We start from the raw sequence: 25,027 nt of genomic DNA, 5'->3' as shown, positions 1-25,027 counted from the left end.
GCTATCAGGCATGCATGATGTTCAAGTTTAGTACACGTTCTGTGAAAAAGTTTGATATCGAATTTTGGAATTTAAAATGATAATGTAGTCGAAGTAAGCATTATTCCGAAATGTACCCATTCGACCATGTAGTTACTTATACTTCTTTAATAACAAGCTTGGCATACGTTTTGACATGGGTTAGTCACGCACGATTTTTGATTTATTACACCTGCATATTGTACGTTTCCAATGAGTTGTTGCTGTCATATCACTGATTGTCTCTATAGGCTGTTAGGGTTAAGTTAGTGGGTATTTTTCTGCGTTCCTAGTCTTATGTTATTGTCTATTTCATTAGATTTATATTGTCATATCACTGATTGTCTCTATGGACTGTTAGGGTTAACTTAGTGAGTATTTTTCTGTGATCCTAGTCTTATGTTATTGTCTATTTCATTAGATTTATATTGTCATATCACTGATTGTCTCTATAGGCTGTTAGGGTTAAGTTAGTGGGTATTTTTCTGTGATCCTAGTCTTATGTTATTGTCTATTTCATTAGATTTATATTGTCATATCACTGATTGTCTCTATGGACTGTTAGGGTTAACTTAGTGAGTATTTTTCTGTGATCCTAGTCTTATGTTATTGTCTATTTCATTAGATTTATATTGTCATATCACTGATTGTCTCTATAGGCTAGTAGGTTTAAGTTAGTGGGTATTTTTCTGCGTTCCTAGTCTTATGTTATTGTCTATTTCATTATATTTATATTGTCATATCACTGATTGTCTCTATGGACTGTTAGGGTTAACTTAGTGAGTATTTTTCTGTGATCCTAGTCTTATGTTATTGTCTATTTCATTAGATTTATATTGTCATATCACTGGTTGTCTCTATAGCTTGTTAGGGTTAACTGAGTATCTGAATGTGTAACTTTATAGGTTCTCAGTGTTATCTCATTGATTGGTTTGTTTTGAATTTCACGCAAAACTACACGAGGGCTATCTGCGCTAGCCGTCTCTACTTTGGCGCTTTAAGACTAGAGGGAAGGCGGCTAGTCATCACCATCCACCGCCAACTCTTGGGCTACTCTTTTACCAACGAATAGTGGGATTGACTATCACATCATAACGCCCCCACGGCTGAAAAGGCGAGCATGTTTGGTGTGATAGGGATTCGAACTTGCGACCCTCGGATTACGAGTCGAGCGCTTTAACCACCTGGCCAATCTCATTAAAGACCTTTGCATGTTTTTCAGATTCTTATCTCACTAAGAATCTCTGTAAATTCCCAGTTTTATCTCACTGAGGATAGCTGTATGTCTGTAGTGTATTTGAATGAGAATCTCTATAGATTATTAAAGTCATTTCACTCAGTATCTCACTTTAAAATAGTTTCTTAGTGTTAATTATTTCACTCTTACAGTGGTTTAATGTTAACTTATGGGACATATCTTTCTCTTCATTTGAAGTACTGGTATCAAACCACACTTTCTTAATGAGAAAGTTGTCTGTAGCCGCTAAACGTTATGTATAGACATAATATCTAAAGTATCACAACTGATGGATGTTCCTTTGAATTTTTGTTGTGCCACCCCGCTAGTACAGAGGTATGTCTACGGATTTAAAATGCTAAAATCAAGGTTTCGATTCCCCTCAGTGGGCTCAGCAGATAGCCCCATGTGGCTTTGCTATAAGAAAACACACACACCTCGAATTTCTGTTATACACCTATTACATTCACCCTTAAATTATTGGGTAATGTTACTTTTGAAACTTGTCCAGTTATCATGTCTTAGGTTAAGACTTTTGTATCAAGCACAAAAACATGAAACTTTGAAAATCTACTCAGTGATTTTTACTTCTAATTATTTTCGAACTTTTTGTTTTCGAGTTTAAAGTTCCAGCAGTTGCTAAATAATGCTTTCATAAAATAAAGTTCATTTTGTAGTCAAGAGGGATTAGATATATCTCTACTCATCCATTGTGTTGTACGACATTCTAGTTTCTTGATATCTAAAACATTAATAAGAAAAGTGGTGAAAAGTCGATAGAAATCCCCTTCAGGCAGAAATTAAACATACAAAAAAATAAAACAACTAATCTCGTAGCATGTAAAAGGATGATGGATGTTCTTAAAATCATACAAGAAATACACGTGTAAGTAATTTGAATATAACCTATGGAAGAGTTCATTCGGATTCTGTTATTTTCGCAATGATATTCATGACCTATAAAAAAACAGCACAGCGAATAATGATATCAGATATTTTTAGTTTAAAGCGATTCTCGTATTGTTAACTAGTTTATAGGTTTGTAAGAACATAATTTGCATAAAAAGGGATCTCTGATAGACGATTACCATCTGAACGAAGTTAGTTTCTCTGGAATGAAATGATGGTTACTATCTTTTTGTGTGTATTGTAAAGGTAATTGCTAAACTTATTGTTTCAGTAAAAGATCTAATACTAGGGAAAACGAAATATTCCGTTTTAAACTTTGTCATTTCAGTGTCTCTGGATTTAGCCTTTTGTTTTTTAAAGCTATATCTCTTAGGTATCCCCACTTTCTAACACAACAGCATACAAAGGGGACGGTGTGTGTTTTTCTTCACCTTTCTTATGCATCATTTGACCAGCTCGCACTTGGTGATCAACAGTACTTCTCTTAACGCATTTTTCCTGCATTTTAGCGAATTTTCTGGCACGTGAGAAAGCAACGTAAGACAGAGGAGTTCCTGTTTTTAAGCCACGATGAATTTTTCACAGGTCAACAATTTTGAGAAAACATAAATTACCATGATAAAAAAAAACTTGATGCACGTGGCCTAAATAATCTTTCAAGAAGCAGTTGATGTTAGTGTATGTGCGTTCGTTTTCAACGTATAACGATAGTAGTTCGTATAATCTAAGTATTGTGTGATTAGAATATATCCCTGGTTTGTCTTTTTTATTATTATTTCGAACACGGCACGAGCGTTACATCAGGTAATATATATATATAGAAAGAAAATTAATAGATACGTGATGTGTAAAGATGGAAACATTAAAAATATTTTACGGGACGAATGCGGAATTAAAATGGTTGGATATTTTTTGCTATGCTTTAAGACAGTCCTCGGTTTGTTATGTGCATTCGAAACAACATTCGTTTTGCGTACTTAGTGATGAAAACTGATTTTCCTCGAGGCGCCTTCATACACGAGATCTTTCACCGAGGCTACCAAATTTAACTCTCTAATTTTTTCTACGAAAGTAACTGAAAAACTTAGCAGAGTTTTGAGTCATGATGTATCCTTGTCAACTGTCACCACGGTGCTATCAAGAAGACTGCTTTTAACAGATGGCTCGCAGCTGCTTGCGTCAAGCTTGAAAGAGAAGTGAGGTTTGGTTAAGTTGAGAATAATTTTCAGGTGTAATTTAAACGTAATTTTGCTTCCTCTTAACGGGTGAAAAATGTGGAGGACCTTATATGTACTTTTTAGTCCCGAAGTGAAACCGTACCTTGGTTCGTAGGATTACGTACCAAACACTTGAGAAAATGGTGAAACAACATTACTCATATTTCACGGTTTGATATAGTTTGTCGAATTTCGCGCAAAGTTACTCGAAATTTCTTTACGTAAGCTCTTCTTATTATTGAACTGATAGATTGGAACAAAGTTAGCCAGCCGAACACCATCTATCGCCTACGCGTGGTTTATTTAAACGGTGGGATCTGACAGTTACAGTTATAACGCGTCAAAGTCTACAAAGGACGAAACTCGATTTTTTTTTTTTTTAAGTTTGAAGAAGACATCAAATTTATCGAAAGAAATATTCACATTATATAATTTTATTACCATAAAGCATCTAAAATGCTTTTGCTTGTAATGGATATAAACAACTAATAGAATGGTTAGGTTAGGTTTTTGGAATTTCGCACAAAGCTACTCGAGGGCTATCTGTGCTAGCCGTCCCTAATTTAGCAGTGCAAGACTAGAGGGAAGGCAGCTAGTCATCACCACCCACCGCCAACTCTTGGGCTACTCTTTTACCAACGAATAGTGGGATTGACCGTCACATTATAACGCCCTCACGGCTGGGAGGGCGAGCATGTTTTGGCGCGACTCGGGCGCGAACCCGCGACCCTCAGATTACGAAGCGCACGCCTTAACGCGCTAAGCCATGTCAGGCCCAATAGAATGGAATTTGCGTTTACGAACGAAATAAGTAATTCTTGCTGAAAACGAACTTAAAAAAAAAATAAACGAAAATTTGTGAATAAGCCGAAACGCTTCTGTTTAAAGTTAAGCATAAGTTAACACAATAAGTTATCTGTGATCTGCCCACCACGGGTATCTAAACTCGGGTTCTACTGTTCTAAGTCCGCAGACGCACCGTTGTGCCACTGGGTTGCAACAGTTCTGTTACACTTCATTAAAAAACAAATGGTATTCCATAACTAGTTGCTTCGATGGTTTGTTAGTTTTAATCCAAAACACTCTCTCCAATGTGGAAAAGTTTCAGCTTCTTGTGCCCGAAATCCATATAGTTAGCACTGGCCCACTGGAGGGAACTGATCCTAGGGGTGTTCTGGCAGATGTTTATCGATTCCCAATACATCCTATAAAGCAGTAGCGAAACAGGTTATTAAATCTATTTACTTTCATAGAGCAATAATAGAAGCACATAGAACACGAGTTCAGTGTATCCATATAAATTTACCATAAATTTGTTGTAAAGCAAAGTTAGTAGGAATTTCCATATTTTATGTTTCTGCCTTTATTTATTAAAACTTAGAAGTAGTTTCGAAACATATCTATTAATAATGGGCACAGTAAAACAGAAAATAGAGAGACCTTATCTTGTGTGTTTCTTTTTTTAAGTACACGCCTTATCGAACACTGTATTTTTATAGGTCGCATTTCTTGGATGCCCGTTTTATTCAACACCAAACACTCAAGAAAGAAATGAGTGACAGCTTGCACAAAATACACCATTATAATCTTTTGCACTGTATAGCTGCCGTCAAGACAAGTAAGATAAGACATTTTTTTTATACATCCCCGCGTGTTTTGAGCGCGTGGACCTTGTCAAATGCTGTATCTATAGTTTCGAAATAAACAATGATGGTCAGTTCCTCCTATGCTTCACTGTATCCCTATCTTAAAAAAATCACTGATTCTAAAAATGTTTATTTTATTTATGAATCGATTCTGAGAACAGGATAGCTAAAAACTTCTATTTTCTGAGAAAGAGATAAAAACATTGTGGTGAACGAAAGAAAAGTGTCCATGAGTGTTCTTTTGTCGTTCCAGAACAACGGCCATTTTGGTGACATTATATATGGACACATTATATAAAGTGAAATTAGCATTGCTTTCGTAAAATAATAAAAGTAATCAAACTTACTGGTAAACGTTATAATAATTTATCTTGTAAAATTTACGTTGCTTTGACAATAAAAGAAAAATTCCTAGCAGCCTCTTAACCCTACGTATTATGAAATTTACGTTTCTAGCATCGTACCCTGTGATATTAACGTTGTTTTAGAACAAAATGAGAGCTTTCAGGTGTGGCCAGGCATGGCCAAGCGTGTTAAGGCGTTCGACTCGTAATCTGAGGGTCGCGAGTTCGAATACCGGTCGCACCAAAATATGCTTGCCCTTTCAGCTGTGGGGGGCGTTATAATGTTACGGCCAATCCCACTATTCGTTGGTAAAAGAGTAGCCCAAGAGTTGGCGGTGGGTGGTGATGACTAGCTGCCTTCTCTCTAGTCTTACACTGCTAACTTAGGGACGGCTAGCGCAGATAACCTTCGTGTAACTTTGCGCGAAATTCAAAACAAACAAATAAAAAAGTGAAATCTCTGAAACAGATTTTACTATCTTTGTGATGAGTTGGAGCTAACATTAGATATTGTAGAATCTATGAAAGAAGTTGCATGACTGAGTCTTGAACATGAATTGGAAATCTTATATTATTGGGAAACAAATCATTAAATGAAACTTGATTCGTGTTGATATATTTCAGATGGAAAGTATTCATATTAAAAATAATCGACGATAAAAAAAGGAAAAATAATATAACTTTGTGTCAGCAGTTTAATGTGAAATATTGAATTTCTAGAAGCCTGCCCCACTAATTGAATTGTATTTTGTAGTACAGTAAGATTAAACGTCAACTGTACAGATGCCTCACAGAGACACAGTGGTGAGTTTGTGGACTCACAGTTTTATTCTTCTGATGAGCAATGGCGAGTTATTAGAAAGTGCTCCAGTTTTGGGTCTCATTTAGAAGCCATTGCAACTCCATAGACCCGTGATGGACAGGAAACGGATCGTCCATTGTGTAGCTTTGCGCTTAGCTTCAAGCAAACAAACTTCTACAAATGTGATGTTTATACAATCTATATAAATAAACGTCAATATACGTTTCGATATTTCTTAATCAACCAGCAACAAACAGGCCTCGTCATGGGAAGGTGGTTAGTGCGCTCGACTCGTAACCTGAGGCTCACGGGTTCAAATCCCTGTCACAACAACCATGCTCGTCCTTTAAGTCGTGTGGTCGTAAAATGTGACTGCCAATTCCACTCTTTGTTTATATAGGAGTAGCCCAAAAGTTGGCGTTGGGTGATGATGACTAGTTGCCTTCCCTCTAGTCTTACACTACTAAATTAGGGACGGCTAGCGCAGATAGCCCTGATGTAGCTTTGCGCGAAATTAAAAAACAAACAAACAACTATGTTAAGAAAAGAAATAGAAGAAGAATTTCCTATCCTTTGTCACAAACGGATATTTTTTATTTAACCAGTTTAACGGAGGTTATTAACTCTAGTTAATACATAATAACGTGGTAAGGCTTTCACGAGTACGGATATGTTGGATTTACATGTTTTGCAAATGTTTACTAATAAAGCAGAGAACAACGTTTTGACCTTCCTAGATCAGCTTCAGGTTAACAAAGAGAGAGTTTGTAACTGACCGTTTATACTCTCGTCCCTAAGACATGTGCCCGGAAACGGTCAGTTGCAAACTATCTCTTTGTTGACCTGAAAATGACCTAAGAAGATCAAAACGTTTTTCTCTGCTTTATTAGTAAAAGTGTTAATACCCATACCAGCCGTTCTGAGATACATTTTACTTCAAGTGGGTTTTTCGTTATCAAGAATTTTGCTAATTCATTGAGCGATATATGCCGTACTTTTAATATTAAAGCATCTCTTAAACTGATAGCTATAAAGGTTTATAAAGAGGTACCTCTAAACCAATCGTGTTTTTTTTTTTTCATTTTCAAAAGTTGTAAATTTATTTTTACTCTAACATTTCATCTCTGTCTTAGTAGTGGCAGAATTGTTCTCAGGGGTAGAGAATCTCTACATTGGGCTTTACTTAAATGTTCGAACTTAGAATTGAGCTGAAGATTTTATAGCACTGCCCGCAAATTAAGATTTCGAATTTTTTGGATTCCGTGCTTGACTTTTGGAGAACAAAGTACGACTCCAGGTGAAACTTTATTGAAATTCAATACGTGCTATTTGTGTAGCTGCAGACAGGAGCGTTCTTTACGTTATTCCTGAAATAATAGATAAGTAATTTCAGGTGGCTCTAAAGGAAGCTTCGTGTTGAACGTGTGATCTCACAAAATTTAAGGCTTGATTTGTTTTGAATTTCGCGCAAAGCTACTCGAGGGCTATCTGCGCTAGCCGTTCATAATTTTGCAGTGTAAGACTAGAAGGAAGGCAGTTAGTCGTCACCACCCACTGCCAACTCTTGGGCTACTCCTTTACCCCGAATAGTGGGATTGACTGTTATTTTATAACGTTCTCACGACTGAAAGGGCAAGCATGTGTGGTGTGACGGGGATTCGAATCCGCGACCCTCAGATTACGAGTCGAGTGCCTTAATCAGCTGACCATGCCGGGTGAAAGATAAGTCATAGAAAAGTAAAGTTGTATGTGAGTATCAAAGGTATCATGGTGATAATATCAAAGTAGTCGGATGCTGCCACCAGGGGGCGCCACTGTAGTTTTGTGTGCGTATTTTCCATGGGGCTCATTGATCACAGGACAACTAATTTTTCCAACATGCAACTGATGAGTGTGAAAGGAGGTGCGCTGGTGAAACGTTACGATACCATAATATACAATTCTGGGGCAGCTCTCTGGGAATGCTATATAGATTCTTGTTCCAGTGTTCTTGTGCTCAAGTTAGTAAAGCATTTTTAGAAGACAGGTGGCAAACCCGAAGTACAGGCAGGCGTACTAAATCTTGGTCCTTGGCGAGACTATAAGTCGATAACCAATGGCTATCAATATTTTCTGGAATGATGAAGCACATTTAACTCACATGGAAGTGACGTCATGACCATCTCCATCATCTGTTGGAAACTGATCAAAATCTAACGTTTCCTGTGGATCTCCATGATATTAAGGTGACAATCTAGTGTGGTTTGTCAGCTTACTACTGAACCTCGCATTTTGGAAGAATCGTCAGCACATGGAATGCAGGCATGCGCATTAAATGCTGCGCAATGCCATGCAACGCTCACAACCAATGCGACTTATATGCTGCAACGTAAATGTTATGACTACTACGGTATTCATACAGGACGACAGCCTGATATGTCCTGGTGGTTAGAGCACTCGACTCACAATGTGTAACACATCATGCATAACAGAATTATTTTCACGTAGTTTTCCTTGTGAATGGCCAACTTGGAAAGCTTCAAACTTCAATGAATATGAAAGCAAAAACGTGTTATTTATCCATTTGCAGAGAAGATACTCGATAACTTAATATATATCCGTCTCGTGCCGTTGTTGCACGGGAATGAGAAACGCAACGGGCTGTGTAGCGAACGAAACAGTCACCTGCAAGTGCTAACATAAAGTGGACATCTGCACTATGTAGCAACCAAATGGGCATTAGCTGGTCAGTTTCAGCCCTAATCGTAATGCGGAAATAAGCATAAGGAAAAAAATAAAAGAGAAAACTACAGATCTGTTAGAGTGCCACGGACGATAAAGGCTAAACATTCCTTTTACAATTTGATTAGAAAAATGAAAAAAAAATTAAACTGTTTACCATATGCTATATAAATTTAAACTAAGCCGGATAATTAACAACAAAACAAAAGAGTTGTTTTATTAAACACGTAAACATGCGGTAATAAAAATAGTAAAGGCAGCGAACTGGATTCTGATTCTCCGTTTCTTAGTTGAGCTTGGTAAATATATGTGTCCTCTGATAATAAAACAAATACCTTTTACGTTATATATCCTCGAAGAAGTTGCTGCTGTTCCGATGGTTTTTACAAGAATGGCAGACGTAAAAGATACGTGTATAAAGATGTATCTCCGATAAATCATGTGGACACCTACGTTATTCACGTTCATTCAAGTGATGTGAACTTCCCAAGAGCTCGTGAAATATTATCTTGAGAAAGCTAGCCAGGTGACTACGCTTGGATTGGAAATCCTACCCACTGGGAAGACTGCTGAAGTCAGAGAAAAGAAATCTTTTCCCGACAAGATCTTGAGAGTAGATTGCAATGATTTTTGCACTGATTCATTGCTCTTGAGAGGACCAGCATTAAATCATGATGAGGCCTAGCTTTGGATAAGATTACCAGGCAGGGGGTTGGACGTCTTGACTTACTGAAGCGCGAAACAAATATTGCCAGAAAAGCCAACGCTTATTTCAAGCGCTTTGACGATAGTAAAAAAACCACGTCTAAGTTTCACTAGATGACTTACGCTAAAAATACTATTTCTATTTATTTTATTGTTCAAACAGACCCTTGACATTTGACCTATTTTTAAATGCGTTCCTGTTCTTTCGTTAATCAAATTATTTATATTATGTTGTTACGTCTTATGTACATAATTTGTATGTTTGTTTGTTTTGAATTTCGCGTAAAGCTACCAGAGGGCTATCTGCGCTAGCCGTCCCTAATTTAGCAGTGTAAGACTAGAGGGAAGGCAGCTAGTCATCACCACCCACCGCCAACTCCTGGGCTACTCTTTTACCATCGAGTAGTGGGATTGACCGTCACATATTAACGCCCCACGACTGAAAGGGCGAACATGTTTGGTGCGACCGGGATTCGAACCTGCGACCCTCAGATTACGAGTCGAACGCCTTAACCCACCTGGCCATGGCGGGCCAGCATGCATTTATTACTTTAACACTCAATTATCATAATTGTGAATGATCGACTCTGTTATCAGTTCATGGTTTAATGCTCTTCCATTTAGAAACTGCTCTGTTTATTTCAGTTTCCAAAGTACAGATTTTAACTTTTCCAAAACTGTGTAGATAAAAATAAAATGTTTATTCACTGGATTTCGGTTGTTTTATTTGCGACGAAACTTGTTTCTTATTTGATTTAGTTTTAGTTTTAGGATAAAAAATCATATAAATTATTAGTTGAGCTTGTGATACTATGCAATGACTGGTTTATTTTAGAAATATTATAAGTGTATTTTATTGTATGTTCACGTGTTTCGACTTAACAAATTCTGTTTTAATAAATATTTTCCTTTGAAATTTCCATTATCCTGATGTAACGGATACGACTTCGTATCTTTCATTAGGTATGTGAATTGGCCAGCTTACGGTTTCTCAATATTAGTGGCTGGTGGTCAATATCATAAATATTATTCACAACAAGCCTGTTTTTTTGTTATTTTCTAGGACTAATTAGTTTTTGTTTTGAATATCGCGTAAAGCTACACGAGGGCTATCTGCGCTATCCGTCCCTAATTTTGCAGTGTAAGACTAGAGGGAAGGCAGCTAGTCATCACCATCCACCGCCAACTCTTGGGCTACTCTTTTACCAACGAATAGTGGGATTGACCATAACAGTATAACGCCTCCACGGCTGAAAGGGCGAGCATGTTTGGTACGAGTAGAATTCGAACCCGCGACCCTCGGATTACGAGTCGAAAACCTTAATCCCCCTGGCCATGCCGGGCCTATCTACGTAATTAAAAGTGTAATTGGTGAGAATTGGGGAAGCCTTTTAAACTTCATTAAAACTATCGAATAATTAAATTAAGAACAGGAAAGTAAGGATGACGTCATCATCTGTGTAAGAAAAGGGGATCCAATTACGTATTGCAAAAAGAAAGGTATATGGGTAATGGATACGTCATTTCTTAACGACCAATTTTTTATTCACTGAGTTTTTTGTTCGAGTTTCTTCATTCGTTTATAGATACTTGCTTTGTTGGTCCTGTTTAACTTTGTTGAACTTCAGCACATGCTCGCAATACTCAGGGTTTTTTTTTTTTTTATCACGTGTTTTGGAACAGGTTTAACTTAACAGCCAGCGAGACGCCCTGCACGGCCATCAGATTCGTTCAAAAGTCTACGTACCTGAGCTCATACTTGAATATTCTAGGCAGGTCATTTAACTATTTAATGTACTTTAAACACACAGAACTGCCTTGAACTTTATAAACTTTGTGCTTTCAAATAAAAAATAACACAAGCAAAATAAATGTTTTGGTTTCGGCACTCTTTGCTGTCATGTTGCTAAATTTAACTATATATTCGCTGATTAAATGGGGGTGCGTGTGTTTTCGCATAGTAAAGCCACATAGAGCTATCTGCTGAGTCCATCCGAGGGGACTCGAACCGTTGATTTTAGCGTTCTAAGCCCGTAGACTTACCGCTGTACTAGCGGGGGAATGAGTAGATGAATAATATTTGACAATTTATCTTGTACTGAACCGTCGTTGTAATTGGTAACCTGAACTTGCATGATTACGAAAAAGCAGTTATCTTGAATACATTTTAATAACAGTTTATTATTTTATTATATCAGGTTTCTATGTTTTCATTTATATAGAAATCACTTTTTTAGGCTTGTCGCTAGTTCTTAGATGGCTCAATGGTGAACTTGATGGCTTATATCTCGAGTTAGACTCAGTGAAGTGGTTAGTTTTTAGTGTAGCTTTGCCCTGAAAACGAACAAAACAAGTGTATTTTTGAACTTGTATGATTTTGAAATATTTGTTGAAAATTACCGATGACACAACTGTATGCATGAATCTATTTCCAAAATCTACAAAATATCTGTTTGTTTTTTTTAATTTCTCGCAAAGCTACACTAGGACTATGTGCACTAACCCTCCTTAATTTAGCAGCGTAAGTCTAGAGGGAAACCAGCAAGACATTACCGCCTACTGCCAATCTTGGACTACTCTTTTACGTTAGAACGCCCCCACAGATGAAAGGGGGAGCATGTTTGGTGTGACGGAGATTCGACCCCGCGACCCTCACATTACGAGTCGAACGCCCGAACCACCTGGCCATGCAGGGGCCTACTACAAAATATTAAAATGTAACTGACACGTTAACATATTGTAGATATAATTTTTCGTAGCGAAATATATTTGAAATTAACTCACTATGCACCGTTGTGTACAGCTGAATAACCTATTTATACTTATATTAATAGTATTCCACTTTTACACACCGGTATAAATAGATTGATTTGGTAGCAGCTACTTTAGGTTTGTTTCAAGGGTGGATGTTGCTGGGTGGACAAGTCTTGACACGTAACATGACTTCTTGTTCCTGTATTCATTATACAGTGATACCAGCATGGACTGGAGACTATTTTAGGAAAGAAAAATACAAACATATTAACGCCAACAGAGTTATGCCTTAAAAACTGACATTTTAGTCTCATAAAACATACGCTATATTTAAATATTACGGTACCAGGTCCTGTCTCGCCGAAGGTAGGAATTCGTGTTTAGGTTTCGTTCAGTTTGATCACACTGTTAAAAGCGTAACAGTCGGTATGATTATAGGACAACTTTATTAACAGTTACTGTTGTCAAGACACACCAACTTAATGTTAAAATATGTAAAACTATATAAGTAATAATGCCACCTGCAATCCACTGGCTCGGTTGTGAGTTTTAATCTCATAACTTTAAATTTCAAACTTCGATCGTTGTGCCATAGCTTGCTCATTGCTTCAGTTTTGCTTTTATCGTGTTTGTAACGTAGGGTTACCTTAACGTCGTTTCAGAAGCCAACGCTGTTTGTTAGCTATTCACTCTGTCATTCTAACACTACGAACTTTAAGGTGCGACTCTAATTTGATGAGCTGAAATACTTCTCTTTAACGTCTGCTTAGAATTAAACGTCAGGTAGCTAATACGGTGGTGATGTTTTAAGAAACACTCACTCCCAGTTATTTATCTTTCTCGCAAACGGGTCTTTGTTGAAGTGGAAAGTTTAATACTAGATAATTTCTGACACTAAGTAAATACATCGATCTCACCTTTGTGCACAGAAATGCATCACTCTTTATTTTTAGTAGTTTCTTTGCAGTCTCATGGAATTATGTCTTGGCTAGGTATAACGTTACGATTTGACACGTGTTGATTGATTGAATGAACTAAAACAAAAAGTAGAAACACATAAAATGAGCTATTTTCTCCAGCTCGAGCCAATTTATTATTATACCATTGGGTTATTTTTGTAATTTGTCTCAGTATTATCTGTAGCAGTAAATAATATTTTGTTCAATAAATAGACTTTTTTGTATTGCTTTTTGTTTTATATACTCGGTTCACCAGACCGCACGTGACACTGCAGACTTTTGATACTTTGGGTGAAAGAAACGTGGATCGGATTATAAAAGAACCTGAAACATTTATAAGATATCTCTGAAAATAATTGTTTCTCGTTGGTTTTTGTTCCATCGTTTGTTTTTTTAATTTCGCGCAAAGCTACACGAAGCCTACCTGCGTTAGCCGTCCCTAATTTAGGAGTATAAGACTAGAGGGAAGGCAGCTAGGTATCACCACCAACCGCCAAATCTTGGGCTACTCTTTTACCAAGGGGAATTGACCGTCACATTATGATCCTCATCTGCTGAAAGGGTGAGCATGTTTGGAGTTATGGAGATTTGAACCCGTGAATGGACATATTTTATCACTGACCCCATAATTAAATACACGTGAAACCCGGCATGGCTAGGTGGTTAGGGCGCTCGACTCGTAATCCGAAGGTTGCAGGTTCGAATCCCCGTCACACAAAACATGCTCGCTCTTCCAGCCGTGGGGGCGTTATAATGTGACGGTCAGTCCCACTATTCGTTGGTAAAAGAGTAGCCCAAGAGTTGGCGATTGGTGGTAATGACTAGCTGCCTTTCCTTTAGTCTTACACTGCTAAATTAGGGACGACTAGCACAGATAGCCCTCGTGTAGCTTTGTGCGAAATTCAAAGCAAACATACAAACCAAAATAGACGTGATAATCAAGATTGTTTGTAGCATTCTTTAAAGTCACATGGTTGTCATTTTTGTGGTAATCTATTACCAATAACAAGAACGTCTTCAAGGAAATAACCTGTACTTTCTGTTGAGGTCAAAGCTATTAAGATTATTGGTTTACGTCCTGATTTTGAGCTACTAGTCAGTGGCAAGACAGCCAGTTAGCATAACTCACTAACCAACCTAAGGTATTGACTGCCATTCTTATAATATATCTGTAACATAATCGGGGATGGGGTTATTTTATGGTATCACATGGATTTGAATCTGATCCACCAGCCTCGGAGCCCAAAGCTCTACAGTAGAACCAACAAGAACCATCGAAAAACGTATAAGACCTTCTAATGTTTTGTTAATATTTCAAATTGCTGTAGTAGTCCCAAAGTTTCGGCGTGGTAAAAGTGTCACTTCTTCGAAATCACTGTGATTATAAAAAAAAAACAACAGCACACGATTTTGTTAAATACCAAGTTTGTTTCTTTCATCTAAAATAAAAGTTGTAATTTTGGTTAGCGTGTATCCGAAGAACCAGTTTATCATCACAAATTAGGAAAATAAATCGCTCCAAGTCTTGATGCTATGGGTGTCTCACAAAAGAGACGGTGAAAAACCCAACTGAGTCGTAAAAAGAGTAGAGCAAGAGTTGGCGGATGGTGCTTTCTCTGTAGTTCATTTATAAGAAAAAAGTATGGATATGAAAGATAGCACTTGCGTAGTTTTGGGCGAAAAAAATTGTTTATGAAAAGTGATTCTCACTCGTATCTCATTACTCACTCAGATCGTCGTTGTTTTATGAAAAGTGATTCTCACACGTATCTCATTACTCATTCAGATCGTCGTTGTTTTATGAAAAGTGATTCTCACACGTATCTCATTACTCACTCAGATCGTCGTTGTTTTATGAAAAGTGATTCTCACACGTATCTCATTACTCACTCAGATCGTCGTTGTTTTATGAAAAGTGATTCTCACACGTATCTCATTACTCATTCAGATCGTCGTTGTTTTATGAAAAGTGATTCTCACTCGTATCTCATTACTCATTCAGATCGTCGTTGTTTTATGAAAAGTGATTCTCACACGTATCTCATTACTCATTCAGATCGTCGTTGTTTTATGAAAAGTGATTCTCACACGTATCTCATTACTCATTCAGATCGTCGTTGTTTTATGAAAAGTGATTCTCACTCGTATCTCATTACTAATTCAGATCGTCGTTGTTTTATGAAAAGTGATTCTCACACGTATTTCATTACTCATTCAGATCGTCGTTGTTTGTATAAAATAATTTAATAGTTAATCGTATTATAGTGTCTCATAAAATTAATAGTTAATCGTATTATGAAAAGTGTCTCATAAAATTAATAGTTAATCGTATTATAATGTATTTCATTACTCAAGAGTAATAGTTACACGTATCTCATTACTCATTCAGATCGTCGTTGTTTTATGAAAAGTGATTCTACATCGTATTATCATTACTCATTCATCGTCGTTGTTTTATAGTTAATCACACGTATCTCATTACTCATTCAGATCGTCGTTGTTTTATAAAATTAATTCTCAATATTTCATTACTCATTCAGATCGTCGTTGTTTTATGATAAGTGTCTCATTAAAATTAATAGTTAATCGTCGTTGTTTTATGAAAAGTTTCTCAATCGTATCTCATTACTCATTCAGATCGTTTATATAAAGTAATAGTTAATCGTATTATAGTGTCTCATAAAATTAATAGTTAATCGTATTATAGTGTCTTATAAAAGTAATAGTTAATCGTATTATAGTGTCTCATAAAATTAATAGTTAATCGTATTATAGTGTCTCATAAAATTAATAGTTAATCGTATTATAGTGTCTCATAAAATTAATAGTTAATCGTATTATAGTGTCTCATAAAATTAATAGTTAATCGTATTATAGTGTCTCATAAAATTAATAGTTAATCGTATTATAGTGTCTCATAAAATTAATAGTTAATCGTATTATAGTGTCTCATAAAATTAATAGTTAATCGTATTATAGTGTCTCATAAAATTAATAGTTAATCGTATTATAGTGTCTCATAAAATTAATAGTTAATCGTATTATAGTGTCTCATAAAATTAATAGTTAATCGTATTATAGTGTCTCATAAAATTAATAGTTAATCGTATTATAGTGTCTCATAAAATTAATAGTTAATCGTATTATAGTGTCTCATAAAATTAATAGTTAATCGTATTATAGTGTCTCATAAAATTAATAGTTAATCGTATTATAGTGTCTCATAAAATTAATAGTTAATCGTATTATAGTGTCTCATAAAATTAATAGTTAATCGTATTATAGTGTCTTATAAAAGTAATAGTTAATCGTATTATAGTGTCTCATAAAATTAATAGTTAATCGTATTATAGTGTCTCATAAAATTAATAGTTAATCGTATTATAGTGTCTCATAAAATTAATATTTAATCTTATTATAGTGTCTTATAAAATTAATAGTTAATCGTATTATAGTGTCTCATAAAATTAATAGTTAATCGTAATATAGTGTCTCATAAAATTAATAGTTAATTGTATTATAGTGTCTCATAAAATTAATATTTAATCTTATTATAGTGTCTTATAAAAGTAATAGTTAATCGTAATATAGTGTATCATAAAATTTAATAGTTATTCGTATTAAAGTGTCTCATAAAATTAATAGTTAATCGTATTATAGTGTCTCATAAAATTAATAGTTAATCGTATTATAGTGTCTCATAAAATTAATAGTTAATTGTATTATAGTGTCTCATAAAATTAATAGTTAATCGTATTATAGTGTCTTATAAAAGTAATAGTTAATCGTAATGTAGTGTCTTGTAAAAGTAAAAGTTAATCGTATTATAGTGTCTTATAGAAAATAATAGCTACTCATAGTTTGGTGTTTTAAAAAATTAAAAGTTATTCGTATTATAACGTCTTATAAAAACGCCCCCTAGTTGCACAGCGGAAAGTCTGCGAATTCACATCGCTAAAATCTGGCTTTCCATAGCTATGACGATTAGAGGGCACACATAACTTAATGTGTAGTTTTGTGTTTAATTCTAAACAAACAAACTTACAATAAAATGAAAAAAAAACATTTTTGCAAGCTCGAAACTAACAATTATATAATTAAAGTGTAAGAAAATTAAATACATTCTCTGGGAATTACATGAAGACAATGTATTTGCATTAAAGCTATGGAAAAATGTTTTTTCTTTAATTTTATTAAGCAAAATTAATACTCAAATATTAATATTCAAAATTAATGTTTTGAATTTCGCGCAAAGCTTCTCGAGGGCTGTCTACGCTAACCGTCCCTAATTGGGCAGTGTAAGACTAGAGGGAAGGTAGCTAGTCAACACCACCCATTGCCAACTCTTGGGCTACTCTTTTACCAACGAATAGTGGGATTCCCGTTAACATTATAACGCCCCCACTGCTGAAAGGGGCGAGCATGTTTGGCGAGACGGGGTTTCAAACCCGCGACCCCAGATTACGAGTCGAGTGCCTTAACCACATGGCCATGCCGGGCCCACAAATATGAGTCTGTACTTCCAACTGTAATTTGGACTTTCTTAATAAAATATGTTTTAAAGTTGTTCGTTTAGAAATGAATATCGAAAAACTTGGTTTACCAAATAAACGAACAGAATTGTCGAAAAGATATAAAGTTTAGTTTTAAAGATATAAAGCATTACAAGCTGAACTTTTATTTATTATGTTTTTCGTAATATTTTGCGATTTGCTTTGTAGTTCGAATTACAGCAGTTAAATTTTAATTTAATTGAGAATATATATATATGTTTTTTGCAAAGAAAGAAACAGAGAAGCGCGTTTAGAAACGTGCTTAGCCGCTCTAGATAAATTCAGCAAAACTTATCTTGTCGAGCTGGCAAAGTTCCTGATGCTCCAAGTCTTCGTTTAGTGAGCTTGTGTTTAAAAAAATAAAAACAACAAAAACGTTTAATTCTCATATATTTACAATTGGTAGTTAAGTACTTTGTAAGGCCTTCTGCTTACATTTTTAGAATGTATTTTATAAGTGTGTAGAACTAAGTATACCGTATACATACATATATAAGGTAGTTTTATGTTACAAAAAACTGTGAACTTGGAAGTATGGTTTTCAATGAGGAAGGTCCTCGTAAGTACTGGTGAAAAATCACTTTCGGTTTTTATTTAATTTTTTTCCATCTCAGCACTTTGTTGATTAATTCATCTAATTAACGACTAGTTTGTTTTCAGTTTCGCGCAAAGCTACACGATGGCTATCTGCGCTAGCCGTCCATAATTTAGCAGTGTAAGAGTAGAGGGAAGGCAGCTAGTCATCGACACCCACCGCCAACTCTTGGGCTACTCTTTTATCAACAAATAGTAGAATTAACCGTAACATTATAACGCCCACACGGCTGAATGGGAGAGCATATCTGGTGTTTCGGGGATTCGAACCCTCAACCCTCAGATTACGAACCGAGTATCTTAACCACCTGGCCATGCAGGGCCCCCAAATAACGACCTTTGGAATTTGGCAAACAATAAACAAGAAGCAAACAGAGTTGTGTTTTTGCCGTTTTTACATTTCAGAATGATACGAACGCGAATAACATAAAAACTGACAATTTATCATCACGTGTCTATACAGAACAAAATAGTCAGAACTATCTTTCAGTACTGCGGACGTGTAGTTTGTTTTAATTTTTTAATACAAAAATACGTAGAACCTGCAATGTTCATAAATCTTTCTCGCGAACCAATTGATGATGCTTGTACAACAAAAAAACAACATTTTTAGTCTCGTACAGAGCTCAGCTCAGTTCTTATATGCGAAAAGGTGGTGCTCTTTAAGGAGAGTTGCTCATTGCTTTTGTGGCCTCTTTTATTGTGGACGTTACTGCTTACGAAAACTCTTTTATTCTTAACACTAAATCTTGTTTTAACTATCTCAATTAATGGTCCCTTAGTGAGACCTGTGTAAAACATTTATGTTAAGGTTCTTATTTGTGAGGCCTAGATAATTATTATATCTTTTTTCCTAGGAGGAACTAGGATTACAAATAAATCATATTTCTGTTTTCTCTGTTTTTAATGTTTTTGTTTCTAAATTGGAGATTGTATATGTACATACTATCTTTATATTTTTATCTCTTGCTATTATACGACGTTAAAGCCTGTGGTCGTTAAGGTTACAATTACCTTTGGGTACGGAAGGAAGAGAAAGAATAATTTATATCTTTTTTTTTGGGAATATTACGATAATGGAATAAAAGTGGCCAGGTGGTTAAGGTACTGGACTCGTAATCCGAGGGTCGTGGGTTCGAATATCTGTCACATCAAACATGCTCGCCCTTTCAGCAGTGGGGGCGTTATAATGTGGTGGTCAATCCAAGTTTTCATTGGCAAACGAGTAGCTCAAGAGTTGACGGTTTGTGGTGATGACTAGTTGCCTTCCCTTTAGTCTTACACTGCCAAATTAGGGACAGCTAGCCCAGATATCCCTCGTGAAGTTTTGCGTGATATTCAAAACAAATCAAACCAATAAACGTTTTTCAAATCCTCGTGACGTCAGGCTGATGTAGGGACTTTTAATTCGAATTTTTACAGGAAGAAACTTTTCGAACTTTATGGGAGACAAGTTTTTAGTCGAATCGAATTATTGTTGTGGAAAAAGCTACCCTTTCTCCAGTAGATAAAATTCAGGTTGTTACTACGTCATAAGGAGTTTAAACTTTTTTCATCCAGTACGCATTATGTCAAAAGAAACTACTAATACGATAAGGCCCGGCATGGCCAGGTAGTTAGGGCGCTCGTCTCGCAATGTGAAGGGCACGGAATCGAATCCTTATCACACTAAGCATGCTCGCGTTTTCAGCCGTGAAAGCTATATAAAGTTACGGTTAATCTTACTATTCGTTGGTAAAAGAGAAGCCCAAGAATTGGCGGTGGGTGGTGATGACTACTTGCCTTCCCTCTTGTCTTACATTGCTTAATTAAAGATGGCTGACGCAGACAGAGTCTTCATGTGCGCGAAATTAAAAAAAACAAACAAACAAATTCGATAAGTTAATAGCCTTATCGTAATTGCAAGTATATTGAGGTATATTTTTCCTCATGTTAGGCTTACACTTACAGTGTGATGGATAAATTTTAGAATTCTTTAAGTGTGGTGCGCATTTAATTTTCATCTCCGTTCTAATTTATTTAGTTATTATTTTTTCATGCAATTTTCTTTTGCTTTAAAAACTTTAGTTTGTTTGTTTGTTTTGGAATTTCGCACAAAGCTACTCGAGGGCTATCTGTGCTAGCCGTCCCTAATTGATCGTACATTATAACGCCCCCACGGCTGGGAGGGCGAGCATGTTTAGCGCGACGCGGGCGCGAACCCGCGACCCTCGGATTACGAGTCACACGCCTTACGCGCTCGGCCATGCCAGGCCTAAAACTACACAATGGGCTATCTGTTCTCTGCTCACCACGGGCATCGAAATCCGGGTTTTAGCGTTAAAAGTCTGTAGACGTACCGCTGTACCACTAGGATAGCTAAAAACTTTAGTCACAATTAAGAGTTTTCATTCATAGTTATGAAAGATGATTAGGACAAGATATGAAAATCGATATAAATCCCGATTTGGGTGTGTGTTTGTGTGTGTTTTTCTTATAGCAAAGCCACATCGGGCTATCTGCTCAGCCAATCGATGGGAATCGAATCCCTGATTTTAGCGTTGTAAATCCGGAGACATACCGCTGTACTAGCGGGGCCTTTTTTTACAGCTCACCGAGGGGAATCGAACCCCTGATTTTAGCGTTGTAAATCCGGAGACATACCGTTGTACTAGCGGAGGCTTTTTTTACAGCCCACCGAGGGGAATCGAATCCCTGATTTTAGCGTTGTAAATCCGGAGACATACCGTTGTACTAGCGGAGTCTTTTTTTACAGCCTACCGAGGGGAATCGAACCCCTGATTTTAGCGTTGTAAATCCGGAGACATACCGCTGTACTAGCGGGGGCTTTTTTTACAGCCCACCGAGGGGAATCGAACCCCTGATTTTAGCATTGTAAATCCGGAGTCATACCGTTTACTAGCGGGGGCTTTTTTTACAGCCCACCGAGGGGAATCGAACCCCTGATTTTAGCGTTGTAAACCCGATTTGGGATTGAAAAGATTTGTTACGTGTGTAAAAAAAAGTTTATTTTGAAATAGCTTCAAAGAGCGTTTCAAGAAAAACCGTCTCCCTGCGAAATACATAGAGACACTTTTTTCTTTACTTATTTTACTTTGGATAAAGAGAAAAAAAAAGATTATTTCCTCTGAGTCGTTCTACTCATGAGCAAGAATCGGATTGATCTTGGATGATTTCTCTTCCTTTATTCGCAGTGTTTCCAATACTTTAAACTGCTCTCGATGGCGTATTATTTGTTTAACCTGTTGACTGCCAAGTATTTCAGCTGCTACAATACAATTCTAATGATTCTTCATTTTGTAACTTTGGCCCAACAAATTAACTCATCCGTGGCACTGTGTTACCGATCGGCTTGGACGAGTTATCTCGTCTACGACACTGAACAGGTTAATTATAATTGGTCGAATCTAATCTAGATTCATAAAGTATTTCGTTCTCACATTTTAGATCTTGTACCATCATCTCGTCCAGAAAGGAGTTTTGGTAACGACAAAGAGGAGCCTCCGTCTCGTCCAAACAGTCACTTGACGAGTGGGGACGGCTACAACCAGCCTTACTTTGGAAACAACACCGATAGGAACGTGACTGTACAGTTGGGAAAAACAGCTTATTTGAACTGCAAAATAAATCAGTTGGGAGACAGAACGGTAAGTTTATAACTCCATTCATTCTCGTAACTTTTTAATAAACCATTTCGCTACGGTCGGTTTTTAATTTTACAATAGAAGGCTCATTCGACGAATAACAAAGGTAAATTTTCTTTCTTAGGTTCTCACCAAATACTGAAATCAACTTAATTTTTAACGTTATCAGAATTATGTGACGTTTCTGATTTGAAAACTAAAGAGGTATTCCTCACTCTATGAGTTTGATAGTAAATATATCTTTGTAAAACACTTCGTCTAAATGTGTACTTTAACTCATAAATAGTTATTCAGATTAAGTACAGGTTACCCAAATCTTAGGGATATCTATCCTGGATATTCATACCACTTATATAAGGTGCCTTACAAAGTTAAAAATTGTAAATAATTTCCGTTCATAACCCGTGAAGGGCCGGCATAGCCAAGCGTGTTAAGGCGTGCGATTCGTAATCTGAAGGACGGGGTTCGCATCCCCGTCGCACCAAACATGCTCGCCCTTTTAGCCGTGAGGGCGTTATAATGTTACGGTCAATCCCACTTTTCTTTGGTAAAAGAGTAGCCCAAGAGTTAGCGGTGGGTGGTGATGACTAGTTGCCTTCCCTCCAGTCTTGCACTGCTAAATTAGGGACGGCTGGCACAGATAGCTTTCGAGTAGCTTTGTGCGAAATTCAAAAACAAAATCATAACCCGTGAACTCAGAATAACACAATGTTATGCTCTGCAGTACTAGATTTTCGGGGATTGGTAAAAAAATATAAATGCTAATGAAAACCTGATTACTTTGGTTTCAGGATCTATTTAACCTTTCTTTCTTAATATTAACTTGTCACTGGTATTATAGACTAGAGCTTTATTTCACACCGTTTGATTGATTTGTGGGTTAAACGTAACATCTTTAACTTTACACAGTTACTGATTATAAAGATGGCGCTGTAGTTATTTCTTTTTCGCGCGTGCGTTTTTTTTTTATTATTATTATTGCAAAGCCACAGCAGGCTATCTGCTTAGTCCATCGAGGGGTATCGAACCGTTGATTTTAGTGTTGTAAGTCTGCAGACTTACCGCTGTACTAGCGAAGTACATTTCTTTTCGCTTTACAACTGCAGAAAATGTTCTCACAGAAAACGATCACATATTTTGAACTTGCATTCCTTCTATAAAAATAAAAGTACCAGACTTCGTAAACTCCAAGTGTCACAGAACTTCACTGTTATACATTATTCATAAGGAATAATTTTTTTTACGATCGTCACAAAACGATCCAGGGAATGAAGTTAAAGTTCACGGACTTTAACCCCCACGTCTTACAACAGAAAAAAACGTTATGCGTGAAATATATCAGTTGTCCTAATCATTTAAGATAAACAATGCTAATTATCCTCAAGCTTGATGCTCCTGTTTTAGTTATATGTTTTATAAACAAACATATTTCTGGTGGACCTTTCTTTGGAGATGGTCTACAGTGGAGATGTTTGTCTTTAAGTTGGAGCGTTAATTAAGTTAAAGAACTGAGTCATGCTTGACATTTAAAACGCCCCTTCGAGAGAAAACCGAAAGGAAGAAGTAGTTTGTTATTTAGATTTAAAAATGGAACATTGAGCTAATCTTCTAGAAACTTCCTTACAACATGTAAAAACTCAATAAAGGAAAATTTGAAGTTACTTCAGAATAGAAGAAAAACAACGTTTCTTTAAGTAAAAAGACCGGCAAGCTGACAATCAAACTTTCGTTTCTTCTTTTTAAAAAAAATTTCTTAACTACATGAGGTTTCTAGTGAAATTGGCTAAATATTAAAACCCACAAGTTTTCTCCCACTGTCTGGTCAGTCTAACCTTATTTATAAAGTCATGGTTGCAAATAGAGCTATTTGCTCTAATAAAACGCAATTTATGTAATTTACTACGATGCAAACTTTGATGTCCCAGTTGACAAGTTTTAAAACTTGTATGTACATCTGATTCAAGGAGAATAATCGAGCATTCGATAATATAATTTCGAATATAAGATTGAATTGTGTATTATAGCCCATGAAAGGAAAGAGATTTTGGTATATCTAGATTGTTCGATTATGTAGAGACGACGAACCCAGCTTTTCTTGGAGGAGGAACCTTCAGCATTTTCCTTATAAAAAAAAAACAACTCTCAAACTGCAAAGTGTTTAGTTCTGGAACAGATTCCAAAGAACATCAATCCAATATGAATTGCAAAGTGAAAGTTGAAACTGACGAAGGCCCACAAGCCAAGAGTTTTTGAGCTTTCGCTCAAAACTCAGAATCAAAAATTGTTTTATAATAAAGACGGCTGAGAAACCAGGACTTATTCAACCACAAACCTGCCACGCCTCCAAGTGAAGCTTTATTTGAGCTTTACATATTTGATAAAAGGTCTGTGGAAAATTTGCCAAGATGTGTAGTCTAGGATAGAGTTCAGAAGCCTTTAAAAAATTATTACAGTGAAAATTGCGTTATTTAATTATGGACACGGGAATCGGGTAGTTTCAGGGACAGGGGGTCTTGAAATATTATAACATACTGTTAACTTCAATATATATCTGTTGCTATTTTATTGAGTGTTTGAAGATGTAAATAACAATGTAAGACTTTAAACACTAATATTTTCTTATTAATAGCAGTTAATTTAAAAACTAGGACTGTCTAAACAATTTTGCTTTATTAAGAGATAATTAGTGATATAAAAAATAAACAACGTATCTACCGTTTGTTTCTTTGAATTTCGGGCAAAGCTACTCGAGGGCTATCTGCGCTAGCCGTCCCTAATTTAGCAGTGTAAGACTAAAGCTAGTCATCTTCACCCACCTCCAACTCATGGGCTACTCTTTTACCAACGAATAGTGGGATTGACCGTTAACATTATAACACCCTCACTGCTGAAAGGGGCGAGCATGTTTGGCGCGACGGGGTTTC

The 25,027-nt window shown here is 36.3% G+C and overlaps 1 protein-coding gene across 1 annotated transcript in view; it reads left to right on the top strand.

The window, feature by feature from the left end:
- LOC143222421 (neurotrimin-like) overlaps nt 1-25,027 on the top strand; it is a 215,813-nt gene that overhangs the window by 79,815 nt on the left and 110,971 nt on the right. Inside the window, exon 2 of the mRNA XM_076448922.1 lies at nt 21,907-22,106. Coding sequence (XP_076305037.1) covers nt 21,907-22,106 — 200 coding nt within the window. The remainder of the gene's footprint in view (nt 1-21,906; nt 22,107-25,027) is intronic.

Source organism: Tachypleus tridentatus, chromosome 8, assembly GCF_004210375.1.
Source record: "Tachypleus tridentatus isolate NWPU-2018 chromosome 8, ASM421037v1, whole genome shotgun sequence".
In the NCBI taxonomy this organism is placed as follows: domain Eukaryota; kingdom Metazoa; phylum Arthropoda; class Merostomata; order Xiphosura; family Limulidae; genus Tachypleus; species Tachypleus tridentatus.
This window is presented reverse-complemented; position numbering and strand designations above follow the sequence as displayed.